This window comes from Budorcas taxicolor, chromosome 14 (genome assembly GCF_023091745.1).
Source record: "Budorcas taxicolor isolate Tak-1 chromosome 14, Takin1.1, whole genome shotgun sequence".
Taxonomy (NCBI): Eukaryota; Metazoa; Chordata; class Mammalia; order Artiodactyla; family Bovidae; genus Budorcas; species Budorcas taxicolor.
The window spans coordinates 74,671,332-74,696,350 of NC_068923.1; the positions used below are offsets into that span (position 1 = coordinate 74,671,332).

A 25,019-nucleotide genomic window follows, 5' to 3' on the forward strand; every position below is an offset into this window, starting at 1 on the left:
AGGGGTTTCAGTATTTACAAAATAGCTCCAAGATATTGCTGTGTATATCCATTAGTGGGTTTCCCTTGTGGCTCAGCTGGTAAAGAATCCACCTGCAATGTGAGAGACCTGGGTTGATCCCTGGGAGATCCCCTGGAGGAGGGAAAGGCTACCCACTCCAGTATTCTGGTCTGGAGAATTCCATGGACTCTATAGTCCATGGGGTTTCGAAGAGTAGGACAGGACAGTGACTTTCACTCACTCACTCTTATCCATTGATGGGAAAATACGACCTTGCCCCAAGGCTACTCTTGATTATTTCTCCCTGGTCTTGCATTCCCCTCCCTTCCTTAATTAACAACAGCTTGAATCTGCCCCCTGCACACTAAGGCAAGGTCATGGAGGCTAAATGAAGGCGGTTTTCCATAATCAAAGAAATGAGGGACACAGAAAGCCTCTGTGCCCAGGTGCTCCACAGGGCCCTGCATGGTATCACAATAAAAATTATTAAGCTCTTTTCAAACATTCCCATTAAATTATGATTTTCATGCTCAATTACCATTGGACTGTCACATTTATATATGTGACTATAAGATATTTCTATTATAGGCTGATAATTTTAGGGTTACCCATTGTTTTTTGAGTGACTTGTCTTTATCAACGATCTAATTCATTCAGTCTTTTACACCTATTGGCACAAAAGCAAACAAGTTTGAATTAATAAACCAGGATGATCTAAGTGTGAATGGTATTATTTTATCTTAAGGCTCTCTATTTAATAATAATACTTTCTCTGGCACTACCTGTGATTTGTGTATGAGTAACCTGACTTGGCAAAAAACCCCAAACCTCAAACCCGAAACACAATTAAACATGCTGTTCTCATTAGGCAGCTATCATTCTGTTACAGTTACCTACTATGCTGTCTAGTTCATTGCAGTACAGTTTTTAAGGCTCTGTTGTATGCAACAGAGCAAAAGCTAGTATGATTTAGATTTGAATACACAAATACTAATTGTGAGAGTACATAGTTTGAATAATAAATTGTTGAGTTGCTTCACTGTATAAACAATGATGGAGTAGGGTCTAGTCCAGTTGAAAGAGTGGACATTTGCTGACTTCATCTCAGCTTCTCTTGACTCGAATCTCTGCCATGTGTCGGTGCCTCTCACTCCACTGAAGTTATTCAGTTAAAGGTCACACATAATTTCTTTCCAGGCCCTTATCATTCTCCTACTGGATCCTTATGTCACACGAGTGTATGTTCCTCAGTTCTTTGTCTCGTCACAACAAAGATTTGGAGTGACGCTTATATAGCTTTCCAAGTGTTCTCCCTGCCACAAATATATAGTCCCTTTTCTTCTCACCCTTACACTCTCCCCTTTTCTAAAATTCAATTCACTCTTATGACTGAAACATTTTTGGCTAAGAATCCAAACTTCTTAACATGAATTTGGAGTTTACCGATGACATGCCATTTTCCCAAATCAGAAGAATCCCTGTCAGGAATATGACATTCTGATCATTCATTCCATATTTCCTTAATTACCATGTCTATAGGAGAGGGTCCCAAATTTACAGCCAAAAGGGCTCCAGATCTCTGTGTTTTCAGAGGCCTTTGGACCATTTTTACATGAATATCCTATCGACAGCTTGGACTATGCTCAAGGAAGGCTCATAGTCTTCCCCCAAAACTGGGACTTTCTATTTCTCCGTTTGTGATCCCAGAATTCTCCCTGTTGATTAGTTTCATATCCCCAAATAATTTGCTAACTTCTCCTCTCCCTTCCATTCCCTGATAGCTCAGATGGTAAAGAGTCTGCCTGCAGTGCTGGAGACGCAGATTCGATCCCTGGGTCCAAGATCCCCTGGAGAAGAAAATGGCAACCCACTGAAGATCCCCTGGAGAAGGAAATGGCAACTCACTCCAGTATTCTTGCCTGGGAAATCCCATGGATGGAGAAATCTGACAGGCTACAGTCCGTGGCGTTGCAAAGAGTCAGACACAACTGAGTGACTTCACTTCACTTCCTCTCCCTTAACATTCAAAATTATCCCTACTCTCTACGCCTTCATCCATGCCTTCCTCTCTATCCCACATTTCCTGCTTCTCTTAACTATGTAACAGCTGCCTTCATTGTTTCCTCTCTTCTAAAACTATTTTCAATCCCATTGATGCTAGAGAAATCTTAAAAAAAAAAACAAAAACTTTGAGTATATCATGTCCCCAATTAAATGGTTCCGAAATGAAGTTCAAGCTATGATCCCTACGTTTCATATCACCCTCCTTTTCAATCTCATTTGCAACCGTACCTATGCTGGAGCCAGAAAGCTAGTTCACAGTTCTTTGCTGGCCCATTTCTGTGCCTTTTCTTAAGTAGTTCCCTTGCCTGGAATATCTGCTCTCAAAAGTCACTTATTTCCCATGTCTGGAGGGTCTGCTCTCAAAATCTCTCTCCACCTTTCCCCAGTAGCCTTTCTCTCACTGAGCTGCGGTTACTTCCCCCTTTCACTAGATTCCACACAGCATTTTATCTGCTTACAACAATTACTTAGTTATTTGATGTAGTGTTATTTCCCCTGCTAGACTGTTATCAAGATTTCAAGTGTATTCATTTCTAGCCTTCCTCCCTCCAGCAGGGGGTCTAGTAAAGTGCTGTGCTTGTAAATGTTCTGAAACGAAAAGAATTTTTAAGGAATGAAAGAGGAAACCAAGAGACAGCACAGGGAAATATGGAAATATGAAATCGGGAACAGAGTCCACAGCCCCTAGTTTTTACCTAGTACTTTCACCTCAGAGCCTATGTTCAGCATTGCTACCTTCCTACCCAGGAAAGCTCTCTCTTCCTTTCATATCTGATTTGTAGCAACCACAGTGCTACAAAGTAAACAGATGGTAGGGAAATGCCAGTGGAAAAAAGTCTGTCTTTATCGCAAAGATTTTGGAGTGTATGTCAATATATATTTCATTTGTGCCGTTGCATCTGAGTTGCAAGGCATTAGCACGGGAGGACTCAGGGTTTCTGATGGGGAGTGCGACATTTTAAAAACATGAGAATAAACTAAAAGCCATGTAGGTCGTCCTAGGCTCCCCAGTAAAAATAAGTTTGCTCTGTATGGCAACCCCGTCCAGTGTTCTTGCCTGGAGAATCCTAGGGACGGGGGAACCTGGTGGGCTGCCGTCTATGGGGTCACACAGAGTCGGACACGACTGAAGTGATTAAGCAGCAGCAGTAAAATTTAAATGACCGCGCAATGAGACGTAGGGAATTGAAGTACTGTGCCCTTGTAACGTCGGTAATGCCCTCTCCAATACAGGTCCTTCATGAATAAGGACCGGGTCGCCTGGCCTCAACCATTCTAAAAAGAAAGCCATAAAAGCCACACTCCTTAAAAAAAAAAAAAAAAAAAAAACCTACTGCACCACACTGCAACGTGCGAACACTGGGGACATGCCCACGCGGTCACGAGCCCCTGCAACCACCCGAACACTGGGCCGAGCCGTTCTGGCCCTTAGGAACTCGCTTCCCAAAAAAAGGAGCGCCGCATCCCGCGGGGGCTGGAGCTTCACCCCGGGAGGGCAGTCCCCAGGCGTAGCCTACAGAGGCCGCAAAAAGCGGAGAGCTCTCGAGGAGGTAGGGGGGCGGGAAGCTCCAGGGGTGGCCCCCCTCTTTCACCCTCTTCCAGGCAGAGCAGGTTCCAGGCAGCGCAGGCGTCGCGCCAGCTTCGGGCCCGGACCGCGCTTGGCGCCGCGGCCGCTGGGCCCAGCTCCCAAAGCGCCCCGGCCCGCCTCGGGCGTGAGCGCAGGCGCCCGGGCGGCGGGGGCGCGGGCGACGCCGCGCTCTGTCCAGGTCACCTCCCTTCTCCCCCGCCCGCCCACGTCCGCGCAGCGGGCCCTCCACCGGCGGGGGAACGGGTGGAGGGCGGGAAGTAGCCGGGGGCGGGGGAGACAGGCACCTGCACCGCGGGGTCGCCCCGCCCCACCCGCTTCGGCTCGCCCCGCGCCGGCCCCCTCTCTCTTCCGCCCGCTTCCCTCCTCTCAGCGCCGCGGCCCCGCGCCGTCCGGCTCGCGCGGCTGGCTGTGACGTCACCAAGCCCCGCCCCTCCGTATAAAGCCTGGCGTTGCCGGCGCCGCCTTCCCACACTCGCTAGCTCTTCGCTGGGTTGCTGTGTGTTTCCTTTTTTCCTTTTTTTTTTTTTTCCCCTCCGCCTTCTCTGCCTCTTCTCATCCTTTCTCGCTCTCCGGCTCTGCGGTGTGACGAGGCCGAATCCTCTCCGCACCCAGCCCTCTCGCCTTTCTTCTTCCTCTGCCCTCGCCGTTGTTCCATTTCTCTCCCTCGGCCGCCGCCGCCGCTGCTGCACAGCTGGTGTCGGTGCCGCGCTTTCCCCCCCACGTCGTCCCCGCAGCCTATGGCCCAGGCCGCCTTGGGTATTTCTGCTCAAGGTAACCACATCCCTCTTTAAAAATTCCGCCGAAAAAGAGAAGACGCTTTACCCGACTCTTTGGGCCGTTATCTCACGTGAGTAGTGACCCTAGGAGCGCGGGCTGGGCCGGTGCCGGGGCGCGGGGCGCCGGGGGGTGGGTCGGCCTGGGGAAGCTGTCGGCCGCCTCAGGCTGGGCCCCGCCGACCGGCCGGCGTTCCTCCGCAGCGTCCCCGCGGCCGGCCACCTCGAACATGGCGGCTGGCGGCGTGTGTGGCGGCGGCGGCCGGTGGCTCGGCGGCGGCGCGGCGGGCTGGGGCGGCTGGCGCGCCTCGGGTGGCCGCCGAGCCGAGCCCCGAGCGGCCGCGGTTGGGTCGAGGGGGCGTGTGCGTGCGTGTGGACTGGGGGGCGCGCTCGGGGGGCTCGCCGCCGCGGGGCTCGGCGTCGCCTCCCGGCGGCAGGCGGCCCCCACCCCGCTCCCGTGGTGCATTGCTGTTTCCGGGGAGGGGGCCGGGCTGCAGCCCCGAGGGGCCCTGGTGCAGCCGCCCGGCCCTGAGCGGCGCCGCGCCGCGCCTTCGTCTCGGGATCCCGGGCTGGCGGGGCGACCGGCTGCAACCGTCGCGGCCTTAGGTTATGAATGGAGCGGGGCGGGCCCGGCGCCGGCCTCCTGTGACAGCTGCCGGGGGAGGACGGGTGCCTGAGGGTGCGGAGAGCGCGGCCCTCCCTTCTTTGCCGGAGGAAAGTTGACGCCGCCGAGGGGCCCGGCGGCGGGGAAACCCCGGTGTCAGGTAGCGAGCAAGAGGCCTTTGGCCCCTTCTGGAAGCCTCGGGGCTGCCGCCCCGCCCCCTGCGGCGCTGGCGATTGGGCCGAGTCGCCTTCACTCACCTCGGGCTGCCTCCTGGAGCCCAAGGATTAGTCACCATGGCTTCGTTTTCCCGTCCGCGCCACGATTCCTGGGCCGAGAGAGAGAGAGCGGTGGGCTTCGATGGCTTATCAAGTACTATTTTGGCAATTAACGGTGGTGTTTCAGTACTTCCCTGGTTGCTCAGACGGGTAAAGAATCTGCCTTGCAATGCAGGGAACCCAGGTTCGACCCCTGGGTCGGGAAGATCCCCTGGAGAAGGAAATGGCAACTCACTCCAGTATTCTTGCCTGGAGAATCCCTATGGACAGAGGAGCCTGGCGGGCTACAGTCCTTGGGGTCACAAAGAGTCGGCCACGATTAGCGGCTAACAATTTCCACCAACGGTGGTGTTTTAACAGCCTTACCAAGTGTATATCCTAAACGTGTGTGTCTTAGGCTAAGCTACTGGTTCGGCAACCTGAAAAGGTCGGGCGCACTGTTAACGGCCCCAGAATATTTCAGCAGCTTTAACGGGATTTTGTGGTTGCATCGTGGACACATTAAGATATTTTGTGTCCTGTCGTGTTTCCACCCTTCAGCCTTCTGCTTGGATAGGAACCTGAAGGCTCAAGGGAGAGAGTCGATAGGTGATGAGGAAAGGTTGTTATAGATGAGCCTGGCAGAAATACGGCGAATGACTATAGGGCAGAGCCCTGCCAACCCTTTGATTTCTTTTACAAATATAGGATGCAGATGCTGGTTATGAAGGCAAATAAGCCCTGAAGAGTTAGTGGGAAAGATACAGGCTCCTGATGGTCATAGGTGATAATGGAAGGTACCGTAATCAAGTAATCAGTGCCGTCCCTCTTGCCACTCAGGTTTAACTTAAACATTTTCAAACATATAGAGGGAGTGAAAGAATTGTACCCTCACCTGGATTCAGTAAACGATTAACATTTTGCTGTGCTTGTAATTGCTCTATTCATTCATCATTCTTTATTCTGTGTATTTCAAAGTAAGTTGGAGACACCAGAACACTTTACCCCTTCAACTTCAGTATGCACATATCATTAATCTAACAGTGTTTTATCTGGTAAATTTTACATAACAGCAAAAACCACACGTCTTGAATACACCATTTGACGAGTTTTGACAAAAATACAGCTGTGTAATACAAACCTTTATCAAAGATGAGAAAAGTGCCATCAAACCCAGAACCTTCTCTTTTGACCCTTCAAGCTCCATCCCTCACTACCCACAAAGGCATTCACTGTTCTTTTTATTAACCATAGATTAGTTATTATGGAAGTCTATTCTAGAACTTCCATATAAATGAAACTATATATTGTGTGAAAGGTTTCTTTAACTCAGAATGTTTTTGATATTCATCCATAGTGTGCTCACCAGTAAATTGTTCCTTTTAACTGCCGAATAGTGGTCCATTATAAGAATACCTTGCTTTTTTTTCTTTAAACAACTTTATTTTGGAATAATTACAGATTTGCAGAAAAGTTACAAAGATAATACAGAGTTATTCATACTTTTCACCTAGTTTACCTTATAAGAGGTGGTACATTTGTCAAAATTAAGAAACGGACTTTGATACATTCAGTTCAGTTCAGTAGGCCAGTCCTCTCCGACACTTTGTGACCCCATGGACTGCAGCATGCCAGGCCTCTCTGTCCATCACCAACTCCCGGAGTTTACCCAACTCATGTCCATTGAGTCGGTGATGCCATCCAACCATCTCATCCTCTGTTGTCTCCTTCTCCTGCCCTCAATCTTTTCCAGCATCAGGGTCTTTTCAGATGAGTCAGCTCTTCACATCATGTGGGCAAAGTGTTGGAGTTTCAGCTTCAGCATCAGTCCTTCCAGTGAACACTCAGGACTGATTTCCTTTAGGATGGACTGGTTGGATCTCCTGCAGTGCAAGGGCCTCTCAAGAGTCTTCTCCAAGCATCAGTTCTTCCATGCTCAGCTTTCTTTATAGTCCAACTCTCACATCCATACATGACCACTGGAAAAACCATAGCCTTGACTAGACGGACCTTTGTTGGCAAAGTAATGCCTCTGCTTTTTAATATGCTGTCTAGGTTGATCATAACTTTCCTTCCAAGGAGTAAGTGTCTTTTGATTTCATGGCTGCAGTCACCATCTGCAGTGATTTTGGAGCCCCCCAAAATAAAGTCAGCCACTGTTTACCCATCTATTTGCCATGAAGTGATGGGACCAGATGCCTACCACCTAAACTCCAGATTTTTTTTGGATTTCACCAGTTTTTAATTTCCTTTCTATCTAGAGGCCAATTAAGATGCCACATTTCCTTTTAGTTGCCATGTCTTTGACAGTCTAGAGAAGTGCAGCCAAATATCCAATAAAATGTCCCCCATTTGAATTTGTTTGATAATTTTTCTCATGATTAGGCTGGGGTTTTGGAGTTTTGGAAAGAATACCAAAGTCATTGATAAAGGCAGTGTAAGGTGAGACACACTGATAACTTTGGGTTTACTGAGTTTCTGGGTAGTTACTGTCAAAGTGATAGGAGGTTTTTAGTGCTTTTTATTGGTCAGCTGCTGACTCAGTTAACTCTAGTTCTCTCTGTGCTATTTGCCAAGATAGTATAGCAAGGGACATCCTCTTCAATCAACTAAGAGATTTGATTGCAGTGTTGTACATGATCCAACTGATACAAACACCACTCTAAATGAGAAAAATAAAGCATTCCCTGTGTCTTCTCCATGCCCCCGCTCATATTTTTATTTAACCTCCTCTTATGGTTGGTTAATCTTAACTGTACAAATGAACATTCTGTTTATCCTGTAAGTAAATGATCCTGTGCCCCCTTTATTTATATTAGAACGTGCCTTTCGAAATTCAGAGCCTTCATTTCCTACTAGTATCTTTTCTGTTAGGTGGAAATGTTTTAGAGATACTACTGAAGAACATTCATGAATTTCTGAAGTTTAATGTTATTAACATTTCACAGCACTGCTCTTAAGTTGCACTGAGCAACAAAATAGCTACTGATATGTGGGGGGAAGGGGATATCTCAGCTAGAATAATTATCCTGTTCCAAAGAATAGTTGAGAATAAACTCACTCTCTGTCTCCGGTGGCGATGGCTTTTAATTTACTGAAATTACGTTGGTTTGGGGAGAATTGGAACCTTTGTTTTGGAATATTTAGTTGGAATCTAATGTGATGTTAATAGTCACTGTCGCATGCTGATATGGATTCTTTTCTAATTATCCGTGTCATTGAATATGTGATCAGGATACCCCTAGTAGATTGGAAGAACATTTTACTTCCCCTAAGGGTGCCTCTATCCTGGTTGAGATATGAGATATACTGAAGATGTATCTAGAGTGCTTCTGAAATCTCAGATTCTTATGATTCCTATGTTTCATCATTTTTCTGGTTTCATTCTTACCCCCATCTTCTAGAAATACTGTCAGGTTATATTACTTTAAAATAGCAATCACTGAAGTACAAATAGAAGTGTAGGTTTAGTTGTTTAGGTTAGAGGTGATAAGTCTGTTCAGTCAAACCTTAATAGGTAAAAACCATTTCTAAAACTTAATTATCATTTTGTAGAGTGCCAAGCATGTTTACATTCATATGTTGTTCCTAGTGATAGTAGAGTGACTTAGATGTCAACAGGTTAGGAACGAGAAGGAGGTAAACATCTGTTACTTGTCAGATACGTAAGGCAGGTCTCGAAAGTTATTTCACAGGTATACATAGTGTACTAGCTAAGTCACAGAAACTGTTTTTCTTCTTAATATGTAGTTGGATTTTATACTTAAGCAAAGAAAAACTTGGAATTTGGAAAGTAAAGGAAAGGTCTGGTTAGTTTCAGATTATTAGATACACAGTGAGAGCACTTGTACATTTAAAAATTTTAGGCCACTTACAAATTTGGGTTTTGGAGTAAGTAAAAGCAAAAATGAAATTGAGTGAGGCCTGGAAACTGAGTGAGGTAGAGCCACTTGTAAGGTGACCATGCCCTCAAATTCAGTTTTGTGTTCTTGCAGCTTGGAAATGCTTACTGTATAAAAACAGCATTTGATACTGTGATAAGCCCTTTGAAAACATCATTTTGTGTAGTGTGCTTTAATGAAACACTTCAAACTGAAACTTCTTCCTGAACTTAATCTTTACATCAACTTAGCCTTCTTGAAGCACAACCTAGCATTTTTTAACATATGACTTATATATTTTTATTTTCTTCTTTAGGGCGAACTTTCTGACCAAGTATACAACTACCCAGAGGGCCTAGGAGAAGTGCTGTATAGAGAACAGTTCGACTTCAACGCTGAGCCACCTTGGGAACCTAGCTGATGATAGGGGGGTTCCATCTCCTAACTTGTCCATGTAAGTATTTTCACATCTGTGCAGAGGCTGAGGGAGGGTCTTGTAAAGTAGAAGTAAAGGATTCTTGTTCAGTCTTTTCAGAACTCTAAATTGTATTTACCACTTACTCCCTCCCCAACTATTCTTGGGCCATACATTGCAGCTTGCGCCATATCAGTTCCCCTGACAAGGGGTTGATCCCAGGCCATGCCAGTGAGAAAGCCTGGAATCATAACCACTAGGCTATCAAGGAAATTCCCTACTTAGCCATATAGTTGATTCAGTTGTGCGCATTATTACTATATTTAAGTATATACTGCAGGCTAAATTTCAATTAAATCTTATTAGTCCAGATTTTAATATAAGTTGGAGAGATGGTTTTTTATTTTTTTAATTAAATGTGGGTGGTAACATCACACCATTCAACCATTTAATTTGGTAGATTCAAGTATTTGGGCTTAAGTCAGAAAAGAAAGTTTATTTTTGAATATAGTAAAAGATTCTACTCTCCATTCCGCTCAACAGAGCACTATCCTAAAGCATTGCATTTAAGAGGTGAATCTTAATTCTTGTTTTCTGGTTATGAGCTTCTTGCCAGATACAGTGTGATTTCTAGAGTTTATATTCTTTTTCACAAAATGTGTAATACTCATCTGGTGGAAAAACTGGGTGTTTTCAAAGGTCTTATTGAGAGATGATGATGCATGCTTAGCTCCCAGCATACTGCCTTCCTAAGAGATTTTTAAGGATAGTTTTTGACTTTGCTTACTTGATTTTCTGTGTATGGATTTAACTTTGAATTAAACCTCTGTGCAGAATGCAGTTTCATAGTAAAGTGTTTGAATGTGTGCTGCTAAATTTGTGTGGGTCATTAATTAAAATTGTTTTATTATTTGTAGATTTCTTTAGCTGTTGAAATTTGGGTTTAGGTGTTGAGATTTGGGTGTTTTTAAGTGGGCTAGAGAACCTGGAGGGAGTAACACAAGAAAATTTCAAGAAAGAGATCTAATTGGGTAGGGTATGTTAAAGGAAACCTTTTCAACACATTTACTGTTAATTACTCAAATTACAATTTTACATTTTGTCTTTTAAGTCTTAAACAGAGAAAAATGATTTCTGAAAAGTTCTATTGACTTAAAATCCAGATTGGGGGGTTTCCCATACTGGTCTTCTCCTGGCTATGTGAATTTGAGCAAATTACTTATTTTTTAAATCACAGCTGAGAAATTCAAACTAGAATAGTTCCTTTAACCCTAAATAGGTTGATTTCTCTTTTTTTGAGTATTTTAATCATGCTTTGTTAATGCAGTGTCAACTTTGGAACATTAGCATAACCTAGAATAGAACTGCAGACACTGGATTCCACCCAGACCTGAATCAGAAATATGCATTTTAACCAAGTGGCTTGTATGCATATTAAAAAGAAGTATAGTTGTCACCAATTCAGTGCCAAGCCAGTTAGTTCTTTACATTTCATTGGTCATCTATTCTACTTCCAGCATATCTGATATTTTCTAAGTTGGCTTGAAGATTTAAAACTCTTCTGGGTGGGGTATACTTGATTCCATAGTCAGAAGTAGATTCTAAGGTGGAAATTTCATAGCAAGCTTCTTGTTTTAAGCAAGACCGTATTAAAGGATGACTTCTTTTATTTCAAATCTCTCTTAATGAAAACTTAACTTTGCATTATATGTCATATTTCTAGTACTATTTCCTCTTAGACTTGAGAAACCAGTATCGGTGAGCTCATACATTGATAAATGATTCAGCTTAAGGAAAAGTCTGTAGGGTAATTAATACTGTAGAATTCATAAAGTCTATAATTTCTTGCTTTTTTGTGTGTGGAGGTGTTGTGGTTATAGGCACAGATAGAAAATGCTAACAATATTCATTCTGCAGGTTCTGGCAGCCAGAGTGACTGGCTTATTCTGCCCGGGTACAGTATATATTAAATGAAACACTTAATTCATAGTACTGTGCTACAGCCACAATCTCTTAATCATACAATTGTAAAATCAAAAGGTTAAAAAAAAAAATTACAGCTTCCTTGATATGACCTAACCTGATTTGGGAACAAAAAGTTGACCTGAATCTGAGCTGAACTTGAAGCTATTTTTATTTTGACTTATCCCATTTAGTGCTAATATTCCTGAATTTTGCTGCAGAAGTATTCTGATAAGCATATTGACTCAGCCTCATGGAGACTGTTAAATAATATATTAAAAGTATATAGATTAAATTGCTATTCTAAAATCTGAGAAATTTTGAAGTCCGAAAGCTATCTATCCCCAAAGATTTCTTGACTAGAATTAGTAAAGATGGCAAGAGAAATTTTACATTCCAGAAATGTCCTTAGATATCAATAGCAGTTTTGCGGTACTAGACATTGAAATCCTGGGATGTTTCCTGTGGAGCAGCAATACTGTTTGAAAACTTTTAAGTCATTCAAAAGACTTAACACGCTGGCCTTCATGGAAAACAGTTGGCACATAGCACTGCAAAATGTATAGTTAAATAAGCTCTATTTGAACTGCATTTTACTCCCAATTGGAGAAGGACATGGCACCCCACTCCAGTACTCTTGCCTGGAAAATCCCATGGACGAAGGAGCCTGGTAGGCTACAGTCTGTGGGGTCTCGAAGAGTCGGACACGACTGAGCGACTTCACTTTCACTTCACTTTCATGCATTGGAGAAGGAAGTGGCAACCCACTCCAGTGCTCTTGCCTGGAGAATCCCAGGGATGGGGGAGCCTGGTGGGCTGCCATCTATGGGGTCGCAGAGTGTTGGACACGACTGAAGCGACTTAGCAGCAGGAGCACATAACTCCCAATATTCCAATAGGATTTTTTTGCAGGTGGTCTAAGCTCTAGGATTGACTTTTTAGAGTTAGGTTTTCAAATCAGGTAGTCATCTGAATTTTTAGATAGTAATTAAGTATCTATCTAGAAACTTTATAAATTGCTTACATAGTAAAGTTTTTTCTTTTGAGTAGTGTGTAGTGTTATGTGTGAGCACTGTAAAGATATCTTAATGCTTAACTGATATCTCTGATTAATGAAGGGCTCAAATTGTAGGAAAACTTTGGGCTGCCTTTTAAATTTCTTAGACTCTATGCTGCAGTAGTTTTTCAGTGGGCTAGATTTTTAACTAGAGCTCCGATTATGATTAATAGATCAGCCCAGTGCAAAAATTCTAAAGACTATTTTAGAAAACCAAGTTCTCCTAACCAGCAGCTTCTATTAGCAGATCTAATGACAAAGTCAGATTAATTATTAGTATATTCTTTTTAATGTTTTGTTCCTATTGATAAGAATGGAAAAGGAATTTGATTAATTGATTTATCTAGATGGAGCCTTAAAATTTTAAGTATTCATGTTCTCTCTCCTGTTTGTTAATATCTACATGCTTTAAAAGGGGCTGCCTTACCTAAATTGAAATTAATTAGGGACATAAAATGCTCTTTATGAATTTACTGTATGGAGTTATTCCTTTGTGTTTTACTGTTGTCAGTAGGAAGGGCAGGTTTTTGGCTCTTTATGGAGAATAGTTAGGGTAATTTAAAGATTCTGTGATGCAAAGTCGATTCAGACTTTTTATTAATGATTATTGATAGTCATCAACAGTCACAGTGATGAATAAAGCTATCATTGAAACACACTAGTTTAGGGACTAGTTTTTAAAGTAAGTGTATACCCTTGGCATGCAAAGAGCAGTATTCAGTGGTACCTTATTGCCTGTGTAAAGTAGTGCCCCCAAAAAAGCATTCTGTATAAGCCCAATGGGAATAATAGCCTGTTACTGGATAAAACAGGGTTTGGGGGACATGGTACTATTTCTTTAGGCAAATTTAAGCTTTCCTGGGAGGGCCAAATAGAATAGCAGGCAGTGTAGACCATTCTTAAAGGGGAATAAAATGGTTCTTGCGTTTATTACAGAAGATAGTTGAGCTGAGAAAATTAAAGTCACTACCAATCTGTGTATTCCATTACATTCTCTTTAGTCTTAATTTCAGAGTTTTTGAGTTCGGGGTTCTTTGCCCTGAAAAAAAAGCATTTTGAGATACTTAATTCTTTTGATTAGGAGTAAATAAGATATTGTATAAACTGTGTCTTATAAACTATAAAATCTAGGTAAATTGTAGGCTGCTTTTAGGCTGGCCAATTGTTCAGACCAGCATAAGGAGCTGTTGCAAGTGAAATGCTCTCACCTACTAGAAAACACAGATCCTTTTGTCCTTCACCTCCATTCCAGGGTCATCTGTGCACACTTAATTAAGCAGTTTGTCACAAGCTAACTGAAACAGCCATTTGGCCATCCTTTTTTTCTAATCCAGTGAATAATGTGAAGAACATTGCAGCATGAATAGAAAATACTTGTACAGCATGCTGAGTTGCGAAGGATTAGGCTGATGATGTTTAGTCTGCCCAAACCATACCCAGCCACCACGAGGTCTTCAATGCCTGTATCTGAGTGACTTGCAGCAGTACCCAAGATGATAAACTCTTTTGGAATGCTCTGTTCTAAACTTTTCCACCTTTATTATCTATCTTATGTAAGCATGCATTTCATTTCTCTAGGATTTACTTGGTGTCAAGTTTTGACTTTTTTTCCTTTATTGTCTAGTTTTGTAAACTTGTGAATGAATTCAGTTGTTCAGATGCTCGATGCATTTGAGTGCTTGGGAACTATATATGACTAATGGCTATTTATTGTTTTGAATGGTGACAGATCATCACAGAAAATTCTATTGGACAGCATCACTCTAGGATAATTTTGCCATGAATGTGAGTAGTATTAGTTGTATTAATCTTAAAATATCTATTAATAAGAATCATAGGAATTACACACTCTCACCTTTCTCCTTACATTTGTCTAGTGAAAAGCTGTTCCTCAATTGTAGAGGCTTTTCAGTCTCATATTCTTGTTGAAGAATTCTTCCATTGCCTAGCACGTTCTTAAAGTCAAGCTCCCTGCTGTCTTTATGTGCTCATCAGACTGAAATTAATATTAGGCTTGCATTAAATATATGACTATGGGTTATTTTTTGGCTACATTTTTCTTGCAATACCTTCATTCCCTAACCAAGTATCAAACCCATGGCCTCTGCAGTGGAAACAGAGTCTTAAACACTGGACTGCCAGGAAATTCCCTATCTCTTGTTTTTTATTACAGAGATCCTTCAGTGCCCAGTTTAAGAGCTGCTAAATTAGTATATCTTAGCTAATCATCAGGGTTCAGTATGATTGCCATGTGATATTTGACATGACCAAAAGCAGGATGGGATGTCCTAGTATGTTCCATATGGCTACTGATAGCAAACTAAAACTCAAAGTGAGATTGGCTATCCTAAGTTCTGGAAGAGCTCCTATAGGTCAGTAAGAAAAAGGGAAGAAAAGAAAAAGACTACCCCCCCCCCCCCCCCCCCGCCCACACACACACAATAGGAAAATGAACAAAAGGCTTAAAAACAGTTTTTTCTCTACAGACTAGCAGTTTCACTCCCAGGTATGTGACCCTAGACTGCAGCACCTAGACCGATGCTCCCTAAACTCCCAGTCAGTAAGATGGACTCTTGTGGCAGAATGTCAGGTAGCACACTACTTGGCTGTTAATTTGTGGACCAGCTAGTTTGCAGATCACTTTTTAAAAAATATTTATTTTGTTGTGCCAAGTCTTAGTTGTGGCAGGCCGGATCTTTCAGTTGCAGCATGTGTCTAGTTTCTTGACCAGGGATTGAACTTGGGTGCTCTGCATTGGGAGCACAGAGTCTCAACTACTGGATCACCAGAGAAGTCCTGTGGACCATAATTTGAGTAATGCCCCTCTTGGGTACATAAATAATAGCAAGAGATTATATGGTGGTTAGGGCTTCCCTGGTGGCTCAGACCGTAAAGCATCTGCCTACAATGCGAGAGACCCGGGTTTAATCCCTGGGATGGGAAGATCTCCTGGAGAAGAAAATGGCAACCCACTCCAGTATTCTTGCCTGGAAAATCCCGTGGACAGAGGGGCCTGGGAGGCTACAGTCCATGGAGTTGCAAACAGACACGACTGAGCTACTTCACATATGGTGTTTATAAACAATATAGCCCATTGGTCCTGTTGTGCATCTATAAAGAGTAGTGCACAGCAGTGAAAATTAACAGACTCCAGTCCTGTCTGTCTGTGTGAAGGAATTGAAACTTCAAGTTGAGCAAAAGAAGTTATAGTAGGAAAACAACAGTGATTCCATTCATGGTTCAAAACCAATAAAGCCAATGTTTTATGGGCATATAGGGGAATAAAAAGATTAAATAGCAGGGGAATGATGATTAGAAAAGTCTGAACATGTTTATTCTATAGGGGATGAGGGGATTCAACCACAACTACCCAGTAATGGTGTGCAGGGGCTTCTAAGGTATTCAGTCCTCTTTACCTGGTGTGTAGTGCAGTAATTATAATGTACATGTGATTTGTATAGTAAAAATTAATTTTCCTCTTGGTGAGGTGGCAGTGAGATCTGCCCTTGGGTACTCAAAACAGTAGTTGAGTGCATTTGTTTAAAGGGAATTTCCCTGTGCTGCACCAGGAAAACTAGAAAGCTCGGAACATGATTATGTATTTGGTGGTGTTCATGTTGCATTACAATAGTTATCTGCAGTGTTACTACATTTTAATTACCATAAGGATTTACATAGTTTACTTCCATGCAGGTACACACTTGCTCTAGAAAAAAACTTAGTCTTCACATCAAATAGTCAAGACACTTTTTTTTGTTAAGGGAGCCTAATCTTGTCAATTACTTGCAATAGTATATTGCTGTGAAATTCCTTTCTCATTAAGATGTATTATAGAATTTAATGGGAAGCATTTTGCATTGAGCAGCCTTTACCTGAGCATTTCAAACTTAGCCTGTTGGGCTAATTTCCTTTAGGATTTGTGTGTCACCTCCCGCTTTATCTATTTCCTGTTCATTTTTGTTCTTGTCTTATGGGTTGTTTTTTTTTTTTTTTTAAGTAATTCTTCAGCAGTCATCTTAGTGTTCTTACTCTAAAGTTTTTTTCAACCTTATCACCTGAAAAAGAAACCAAAGGGTATTTATTGTCATTATTTTAGGCTTTCCTCTTACTGTCAATGAAAGCAACCCCAGTCTTGATATCCTAAGTATTCAAAGTAGGCTGTTACTATCCATCACTTTTTTTTTAATCCATCACTTATTTTTGATCCAGCATGGAAAATTTTTATATGGGCGTATGATCACACAGATTTATTGGCACGTCTTACCTACCAGTTCTGGTATGTGGCTTCCTGGAGGCCTGCTCCAGACCTCATGTTTTTAGTGCCAATGTCATCCTTCTGCTCTTGTGACCAGTTACTTATTTATAAAGGTACGCTGTGTGGTAAGTAACATTTTTGTGTGAGATGTAGAAGGCAAAAGTGATTTTTGACAGCTTTTTTTTTTTTGCAAGAGAGATCTTAGTTTCCTGACTAGGGTTGGAACCTACACTCCCTGCAGTGAAAGCTTGGAGTCTCAACCAGTGGACCACCAGGGAAGTCCTGCATTGTGTCTAGTTTTAAAGCTGTGAGCTGAGTGCTGAGTCATCAAATGCCTATGCAAAAATAATCGAAAATGTAGAAATAGCCTTAGGTTTCTCCAGGGTAATAGTAGTAGTATAAATTTCAAAATATCTTACATTCTCATTTTTAATGAGTAAAACTCCTTTTAGAAAACTGGTGATGTGTTAAGATTGGGTTTCCTGCTTAGATGTCTCTGAAACAGTACTCTCAACTTTTCAGCTCTCCCTGTTCTCCTTCCAGGGAGGTCTTCACTTCAGAAATCCGAGACTCATATTCATCCAGCTTGGTGTCAAGTGGGCTGTTGCTGCCAGAATTATCTTGTGATTATTTGAGAGATGTATCAGTTTCTTCTGAAGTACAATCAACTGTAGAAGCCTTTGTAGCAGGTGTGTAACAAAGCAAGTGCCCAGCTGCTGCAGCCACTCCTCTTGGAGCTTCCCTCTTGATGACAGGAGGACTCATGACCTTATGAAGGCTCTAGGGAGCAGTGTGGTTCTTGGGAGCCTTTGCTTTCCTTGGCAGCTCTTCCTAAAAAATGTATTATCAAAAAACACCAATATGAAGGTGTAAATAAGGACTGTTAAACACTTTTTTCTTCCCAGCTATGATGTCCAAGAGGAAATTACTTACTATAACTGTAGTATTGTGATTGCAGCAATTGTATTTGCGTAAAATAGGCTGAGCTTTCTTTCACCATATATTAAGATGCTTGTGAAAATAGCTTAAAGGCTCTTGTGAGTAGAGAGCACGTTCTAGGGTCTGTTGATAATAAATTTGGAAGCGTCTATTAAAAATGGATTTGCTCTTAAGTTACAAAGCATTTTAAGGAGAACCTAAGATTTAAATGGAGTAAATTTAGTTAAGTTTAATGTGAAAATAAATCAATGTCCAGCAACACTAGGCGGTAGTATGTAGTGGTCTATAACATGCTGAAACGAGTAAATCAGTCCTATTTCTGATTTATACACCATTTTTAAAAATGGCACAGTGTGTTGGGTTGGATCAAGGTGAGGGAGTTTGGTATCACTTGGGTTTGAGTCTACTGCTTCTTTTTTTTTTGGACCTTGCACCTAGCTTGCAGGATCAAACCTAGGCATCCTGCAGTGGAAGCACAGAGTCCTAACCACTGGGTCGCCAGGAAAGTCCTTAAGTCTGCATTCTTAACAGAGAGATTCCTGGAAATTCCCTGTTTTGTGGATTAACTTGGCGGATCTGGCATAGAATAAACTCTGCTCCCAACACATACACACTTATTTTCATTCTAACTCCCTAGAACATGCTGTGTCAGATTTTTGGTTTAATGTTATCACCAAGTAACTATATGCCTCTTGAAAATATTTCAGTCAAATATTTCTTTACTTCAGTGTCTTGTAAAGCAGAAATGTAGCACATAAGCCTTTTTGCAGCAGTGAACTTTAAACTATTTTTGCTTACATGTGAAGAAAATTGCAAGCATAGACTTCTTAGGGTATGATTATGAACTGCTTTTTAGGACTGCTTCAGTGAGATTGGGCGTAGGAAAGACTCAAGCAAGATCAGCCTATGCTTATCTACCTACTTAAGCCTTTTCAGTTGTTGGAAATACTGGGCTTCCAAGTGAGTGTTTCATTTGAGCACAGGGTTTGTTGGCTTAAAATTTGTTAGAAACCAGCTTTCCTGAAGGTTTTTGTGTTTGGTGGGTTCTTTTGAGGAAACAGTTTTTTCTGGACATGGCTTTTAGTTTTTAACTGGCTTTTGCTTTTACATGTGGGTCACTTGTGTATATCAAGATTTTGGCTCCTTTTAAGATGTGAAAGATGGACCTTTTTTCCCAACACACTATAGGGCATTCCTTGCTGTTGCCACCACAGACCTTCAGTTTCAAAACTCCCATTCTTAGAATCAGTTGTCTTCGGGCCCTCTGTTTCTCAGCACCTGCCATGCGCCAGGAATCTCAAGACCTTCCTAGGGAGCACCTGAGAAGGTAAACCAAGATGGAGCCCCACATGGACCATCTTCTAAGGATAGATGTTATTAGATTGGTTTTAATCAACTTTTATTGCAGGCTCAGTATAATTAAGGAAGTAAAAAATACTATGTTGACACCTTGTTTTAGTGGTTTCAAGTGTGTTAGTCCCCAAATCCTTTTTGTCAGTCCTGCCAATGTAGCAAATTTTATTTTTTTGTCACAGTCCTTTTGTGAGTCAGATTGGGATTGGTAAACTAACCCTACTTCAGAAGTGAGAGTTCTATTTCAGTGATGGGAATACAGCCACTCTGTATGCACTCTTAAGTCTTTCCTTTAGAGCAAGGAGTACTTTAACATATTTTTATTCATATTGATAGTACATTTATTTGTCAGCTGGTTTAGTTTGACCTTTACTATTAATATTTAAAATCATTTCACTTCTACAAGAGTCTGTAGTGATAGCAAATGTTTGCCTGAGGTGGACCAAAGGACATGAAGAAATTTATCTTTATGATAGTGATGGTTATACTGGTATATACATTAGTCAGAATGAGGGTGTACATTATTGCATGTAAACTATTGATAAGACTAAAAAAGGAAAAAAGTTTAGGGTTTATCTGAGAATTTAGACAAGAGATACAGAAGGAACAAGGTTGTTATGTAGAAACTAGTCTTAAAAAAGGTTTGAAGACGGTAAGAAGGCATGATAAGATGTTTTGGTACCATATATGAATAAAGTGTAGAGTTTATTAACAACTGTGAGAGTTCATATGTCTGAGAAATGGTTAATTGATTTGGGGATGTCATTGTCTCTATCAAAGAGCCTGAGAGTTGTGTTGGATTTATTACACTTGGCAAAGGTTGGATTTTTTATAGATTAAAGGTTTGTGGCACCTTGTTTTTGGCAATCTGTTGGTGCCATTTTTCCAAGAGTATTATTTTTTAGTTACGGTATGTATATTGGGGTTTTGGTGGGGTTTGTTGTTGGTTCTGTTTTTTTTTTTGCACACTTGATAGACTAACGGAACTTGGGGAAACCAAAAAATTTATGTGACTCGCTTTAATGGGATGCTCGCTTTATTATAGTGGTCTGGAACCAAACCTGCAGTTTCTCCAAGATATGCCTGTAATTTTGTCATCAGCATCTCCCAAGCTAGCCTGATTTTTCTGTGCCTCAATAAAATGGAATAATACTGTCATAGTGGTTTTTGAGGGTTAAGAGAATATTGTACAAAGTTTTCGGCACACTGCTTTAAAAAATGTTTGCCTTTAGATTAAGATAGTTTAGCAGGTGTGAGATTTGACTGAATCTGTAGATTATGTAGTTTGAAATAGTTTGAAAAAATCCTTAGGAGAACCCTGGGTTGGGAAGATCCCCTGGAGAAGGGAGTGGTACCCACTCCAGTGTTCTGGCCTGGAATCCCATGGACTGTATAGTCAGTCAGTCCCTGGGGCCACAGAGTTGGACACTACTAGGCAACTTTCACTCACGTAACCATAACCCTACTTAATCTACAAAAATTGGTGAAGAATGTGGGCATTCAGCAGATAAGACTAGGATGAATGGACCTGATGTTTTTGTGACTATTTAGGATCATAATGTCAGAGGAAAATTAGCCTTCCTGTAAACCCTGTTCAGTCGCTCAGTTGTGTCTGACTCTTTGCAACCCCATGGACTGCAGCACGCCAGGCCTCCCTGTCCATCACCAACTCCCTGAGTTTACTCAAACTCATGTCCATTGAGTCGGTGATGCCATCCAACCATCTCTAGCTGAAGGAAATTGAGGTTCTTCTTGTCCTGACTTTAAAAACTAGAACTTTACATTTGGTAGCAGTTGCCTGTGATGGTCCATAATTGATAAGGTTCCCAGGTAAATACTGCGTAGAGAGTAGAAAGTACTCAGGAATCTGATGAGCTGAAACACTAGGCTAAAGATCTTGATTAAATATTTTTCATTATTAATAGGATAAATGATCTTTTTTAATGTGTAATCTTTATCATTGTGTTTGCGTTAGTGCAGTTGAATATCCCCCTAAAATCGATGTTCTGATTGGTCTTACATTGCTTAAAATAAACATGTATCCTCAAGCCTAAATGTCTACTTTATGGGCACAGATTTAAGTCATTTCTGGTGTAACAATCTTAAGATTTTCTCAGTAAACTGAATGTAGTTGACTCCTTGGAAATACAGCTGTTACTGTTTTTAAATTATTTTGTGTATTTCATGAAATTGACTAATGGTGTGGCTTATTGACAAATTATTTTGGTGCAACCAAAAAGCTGATACTTCTGAGAACCATTGAAATGAAGTACATTTTTAGGACAAGGGCCTCCACTTGAGGTGAACTCTGGCATAGAGCACGGGGAGGGTAAGAGAAAGGCGGTAATCAAAGAAGGCAGGAAAAGCTGTGTATGTTGCCAGGATCTGGTCTCAGTCCATTAAAATTAATGTGGCACCCAGAAATCAGTCCCAGACAAGGAGCAACGACAGCACCTGTCTCTAGAGCTTGTTATGTGTATAGACTTTGCATTAGAAGAGATCTTTGCCTAAAGTAACCTGCTATGTGTATGTGTTAGTCACTCAGTCATGTCTGGCTCTTTGCAACCCCATGAACTGTAGCCTGCCAGGCTGCTCTGTGCATGAAATTCTCCAGGCAAAAGTACTGGAGTGGATGCCATTTCCTTCTCCAGGGGATAAGGACCAGTAAATTCAGCAAAGAAGATAAACTTAGGTATGGGCTGCTCCAGAGGACAGTGGGTGATTTGGAGAAAGAGGAAAATTTTATTTGATTGGGGAACTAAATGTTCATGATGTATATATAGGTCCCTAACTTATACCTAGTTTCAAATTGCAGTGACATTCTTGCATTTCTGGCAGTTAGCTCTTTCAAGTCAGCACTTAAACAAGTGATTGTAATTTTTTTTTTTTTTACAACAGTTTTTTGAAGTAGTTGACCTTGGATTGCACAGCTATTAAATGACAAAGCCAGGACTAGGTTTTCTGACTTACGTTCCAGAAACATTTTCACCAAATAAGCTTACCTCAAAGAGACTTAATTGTTAACTTGATTGAACTAGTTCTGTTGTAGCTTGTGGTGTGGGATCCAGATAGTCTCCGTCAGAGCTACAGATGTCCTCCTGAAGTCAGCCTCCACTTTCACCCATTCCTGTTGTTTACACATCACCTACTCTAGAATTTTACTTAGAAGACGTTTATCTGCAGTTACCTGGTATCACACTGGTACGTGACTGGCAGTATATTGAAGTTCAGACTATTTTGATTGCTTAGCTGCAGACATTTATTTCGCTAGCTTTCTTTACTTAAAATGAGTAAAGTTGTTATATGGGAGAACCACAAAACAAGATGAATAAAAAAGACTGGCTCTGCAACTCTATGTAAATAAGATGATGATGTTGATTTGTAACATATTCTGCATATGTTTCAGCTACCTTCTCAAGAAATTGTCATATTAAGCTTGTCTTCTTATGTATAAATTCACATTTGCTTTAAAATGGGCACTAAGGAAAGGATATTGGTGATATAGTTTGATCATTGTTGATCATTGTTGATCATGATCATCAAATGATCATGTTGATCATTGTTTCTAAAAATGGTAAGTGATTACGCAGATTCTTCACTAAATTAGGTTCCTCTTATTAGCGCACTCCAACTGACAGCTCATATATTAAGTTTAACTAATGAAAAAATAATACAGACTTTGAAATAACTTCTATTTTGACAGTTTGTTGCATATTCTAAGGACCCAGACGTAAGGCTTGGTGGCCCGTCTCTTGTTTTTCCTGGTTTATGACTTTCGGCTTTGTGGAATACGGCTGAGATGAAAGGATTTATTGACGATGCAAACTACTCCGTTGGCCTGTTGGATGAAGGAACAAACCTTGGAAATGTTATTGATAACTATGTTTATGAGCATTCCCTGGTAAGTGTGTCATATCGGATTTCTTAAAATACAGTGTTTATAATAATTTCTGAAATATGAAGCATCATTACTGCTACTTAAGTTCATTTTGTTTTGTACTTACTGATATAGTAATTTTTGTTTATTGCCTCATGGAAATAATTTGTTTTTGTTGGAGCTAATTTCCTATATTCCCCAAATTTGAAGAAGTGTTTTCAGGTTAGTGTTGTTCAGTAATAGGATACCCAAAAAGCTTCTCTTGACCTCTACAGATAGGTTTAAGTCTTCTCTCACACTAGCAAAATCCTGCTGCTCTCTTCTGTCATCGGATTTCTTTTTTGGGGGTTGAGGAAGAATGACACTTGTCCTACCATTCAGTCTATTCTGTAGCCAAATCATTCCACAGTTAATTCTCTCATGTCACTAGTCTTAGTCAATTTTACAACATTTCCTGGGTCAGAACATTAAGGTGGCAGCCTGTCTTTGGTCAGTATATTCTAATAATGTATATCTTCAAATAATGTGGATTATAGAAAACAGTAATATTTTCATGACATTTCAAACAATATCTGAATGTTGTATGTTTTAAATAAAGATTATTTTGTCTGCCATCTAACATTGGGTAATTTATTCTCTGGATGATATGTGTAGTCATCTCTCTTACTGCCAGGGTAGCTCCAGCTTCAGAATCAATCATGATCTTTTCCCAGATCCGTAATTAAAATCAGTTTACTTTTTCTTTCCTTCTTTCTACGGCTTGTGGGATCTGAGTTCCCTGACCTAGGGATTGGACCCCAGGCCATGGCAGCGAAAACTGAGTCCCAGCCACTGGACTTGGATTTATCTGGCATTTAGTGTACTTCCCCGTGTTTTTAAATTTAGTTTTGTCACCTCTACAAATACTACCAACTTACCTCCTTAAAAATGGATTTCTTTTGTTCCCTTTTACCGTCTTTAACTGCAGTTCACATTGGGGATACAGCTTTTTGCTTAGCATTCCTCATGCTACTCACCTTTTTAGGGAATTAGATCCTGCTACTGTTAAAGTAGGTTTAAACAGTTAAGGAATGCATGGAAAGTTATAAGTAATCTCCTTCCCTTCCACTCACCAGAAGTAAAATTGGAACAGTTCTGAAGTGTAAAGTCAGTCTCATTGACACTGTTTTTTTTTTTTTAATTTTTTAAATCTAAGAGAAAATTTTCTGTGTCAGCATAGCACAGCAAACAGTCAAGTTTAAAAAGAAACCAGCCTTAAATGTGGTGGTATGTAAATATTTATCTTGGCTCATTTGTGGAGGAAAAGGGGAGTTCTTTCCTACTTAACAATACTCTGTTTTCTGTGGTTCTTCTGTTTCTTTTTTCATAACTATAATAGACAGGGAAAAATGCATTTTTTGTGGGAGATCTTGGAAAGATTGTGAAGAAGCACAGTCAATGGCAGAACATAGTGGCTCAGATAAAGCCGTTCTATACGGTGAAGTGCAACTCCACTCCAGCTGTGCTTGAGATTTTGGCAGCTCTTGGAACTGGATTTGCTTGTTCTAGTAAAGTAAGTCATTTTCATTACTTTGTTATTGAACTGCCACATTTTAAAATTGACTAATGTTTTGGTGGGACTTCCCTGTTGGCTCAGTGGCAAAGAAATCCACCTGCCAATGCGGGAGACTCGGGTTCAATCCCTAGGTTGGAAAGATACCCTGGAGAAGGAAATGGCAACCTGTTCCAGTATTCTTGTCAGGGAAATTCCATGGACAGAGGAACGTGTTGCAAAGAGACATGACTTAGCAACTAAAAACAACATTTGGTGACCAGTAGCAGTAGGAGAACAATTGCGAGGAAGTTTGACTTGTGGATGCATTTTTTAAGTTGTTTAAATTTGCCGTTTAATACTGGAAATTTACAAACTTTCAAATATACCAATGAAAGGAACATTATGGTGAGATGAGACTTTATAAGCTTTATCTTTAATCAGAAACTTTTATTTGTTCCTCATT

General features: G+C 41.2%; 1 protein-coding gene across 2 annotated transcripts in view; it reads left to right on the plus strand.

Annotated features, from left to right (window-relative positions):
* Positions 1-4,144: 4,144 nt before the first annotated feature.
* Positions 4,145-25,019, plus strand: part of AZIN1 (antizyme inhibitor 1) — a 29,427-nt gene continuing 8,552 nt past the window's right edge. For both annotated transcript variants that reach the window (XM_052651436.1, XM_052651437.1), the window contains exons 1-4: positions 4,145-4,499; positions 9,481-9,618; positions 22,849-23,046; positions 24,401-24,574. In XM_052651436.1, coding sequence (XP_052507396.1) covers positions 22,945-23,046; positions 24,401-24,574 — 276 coding nt within the window. In that variant the 5' untranslated portion in view covers positions 4,145-4,499; positions 9,481-9,618; positions 22,849-22,944. The remainder of the gene's footprint in view (positions 4,500-9,480; positions 9,619-22,848; positions 23,047-24,400; positions 24,575-25,019) is intronic.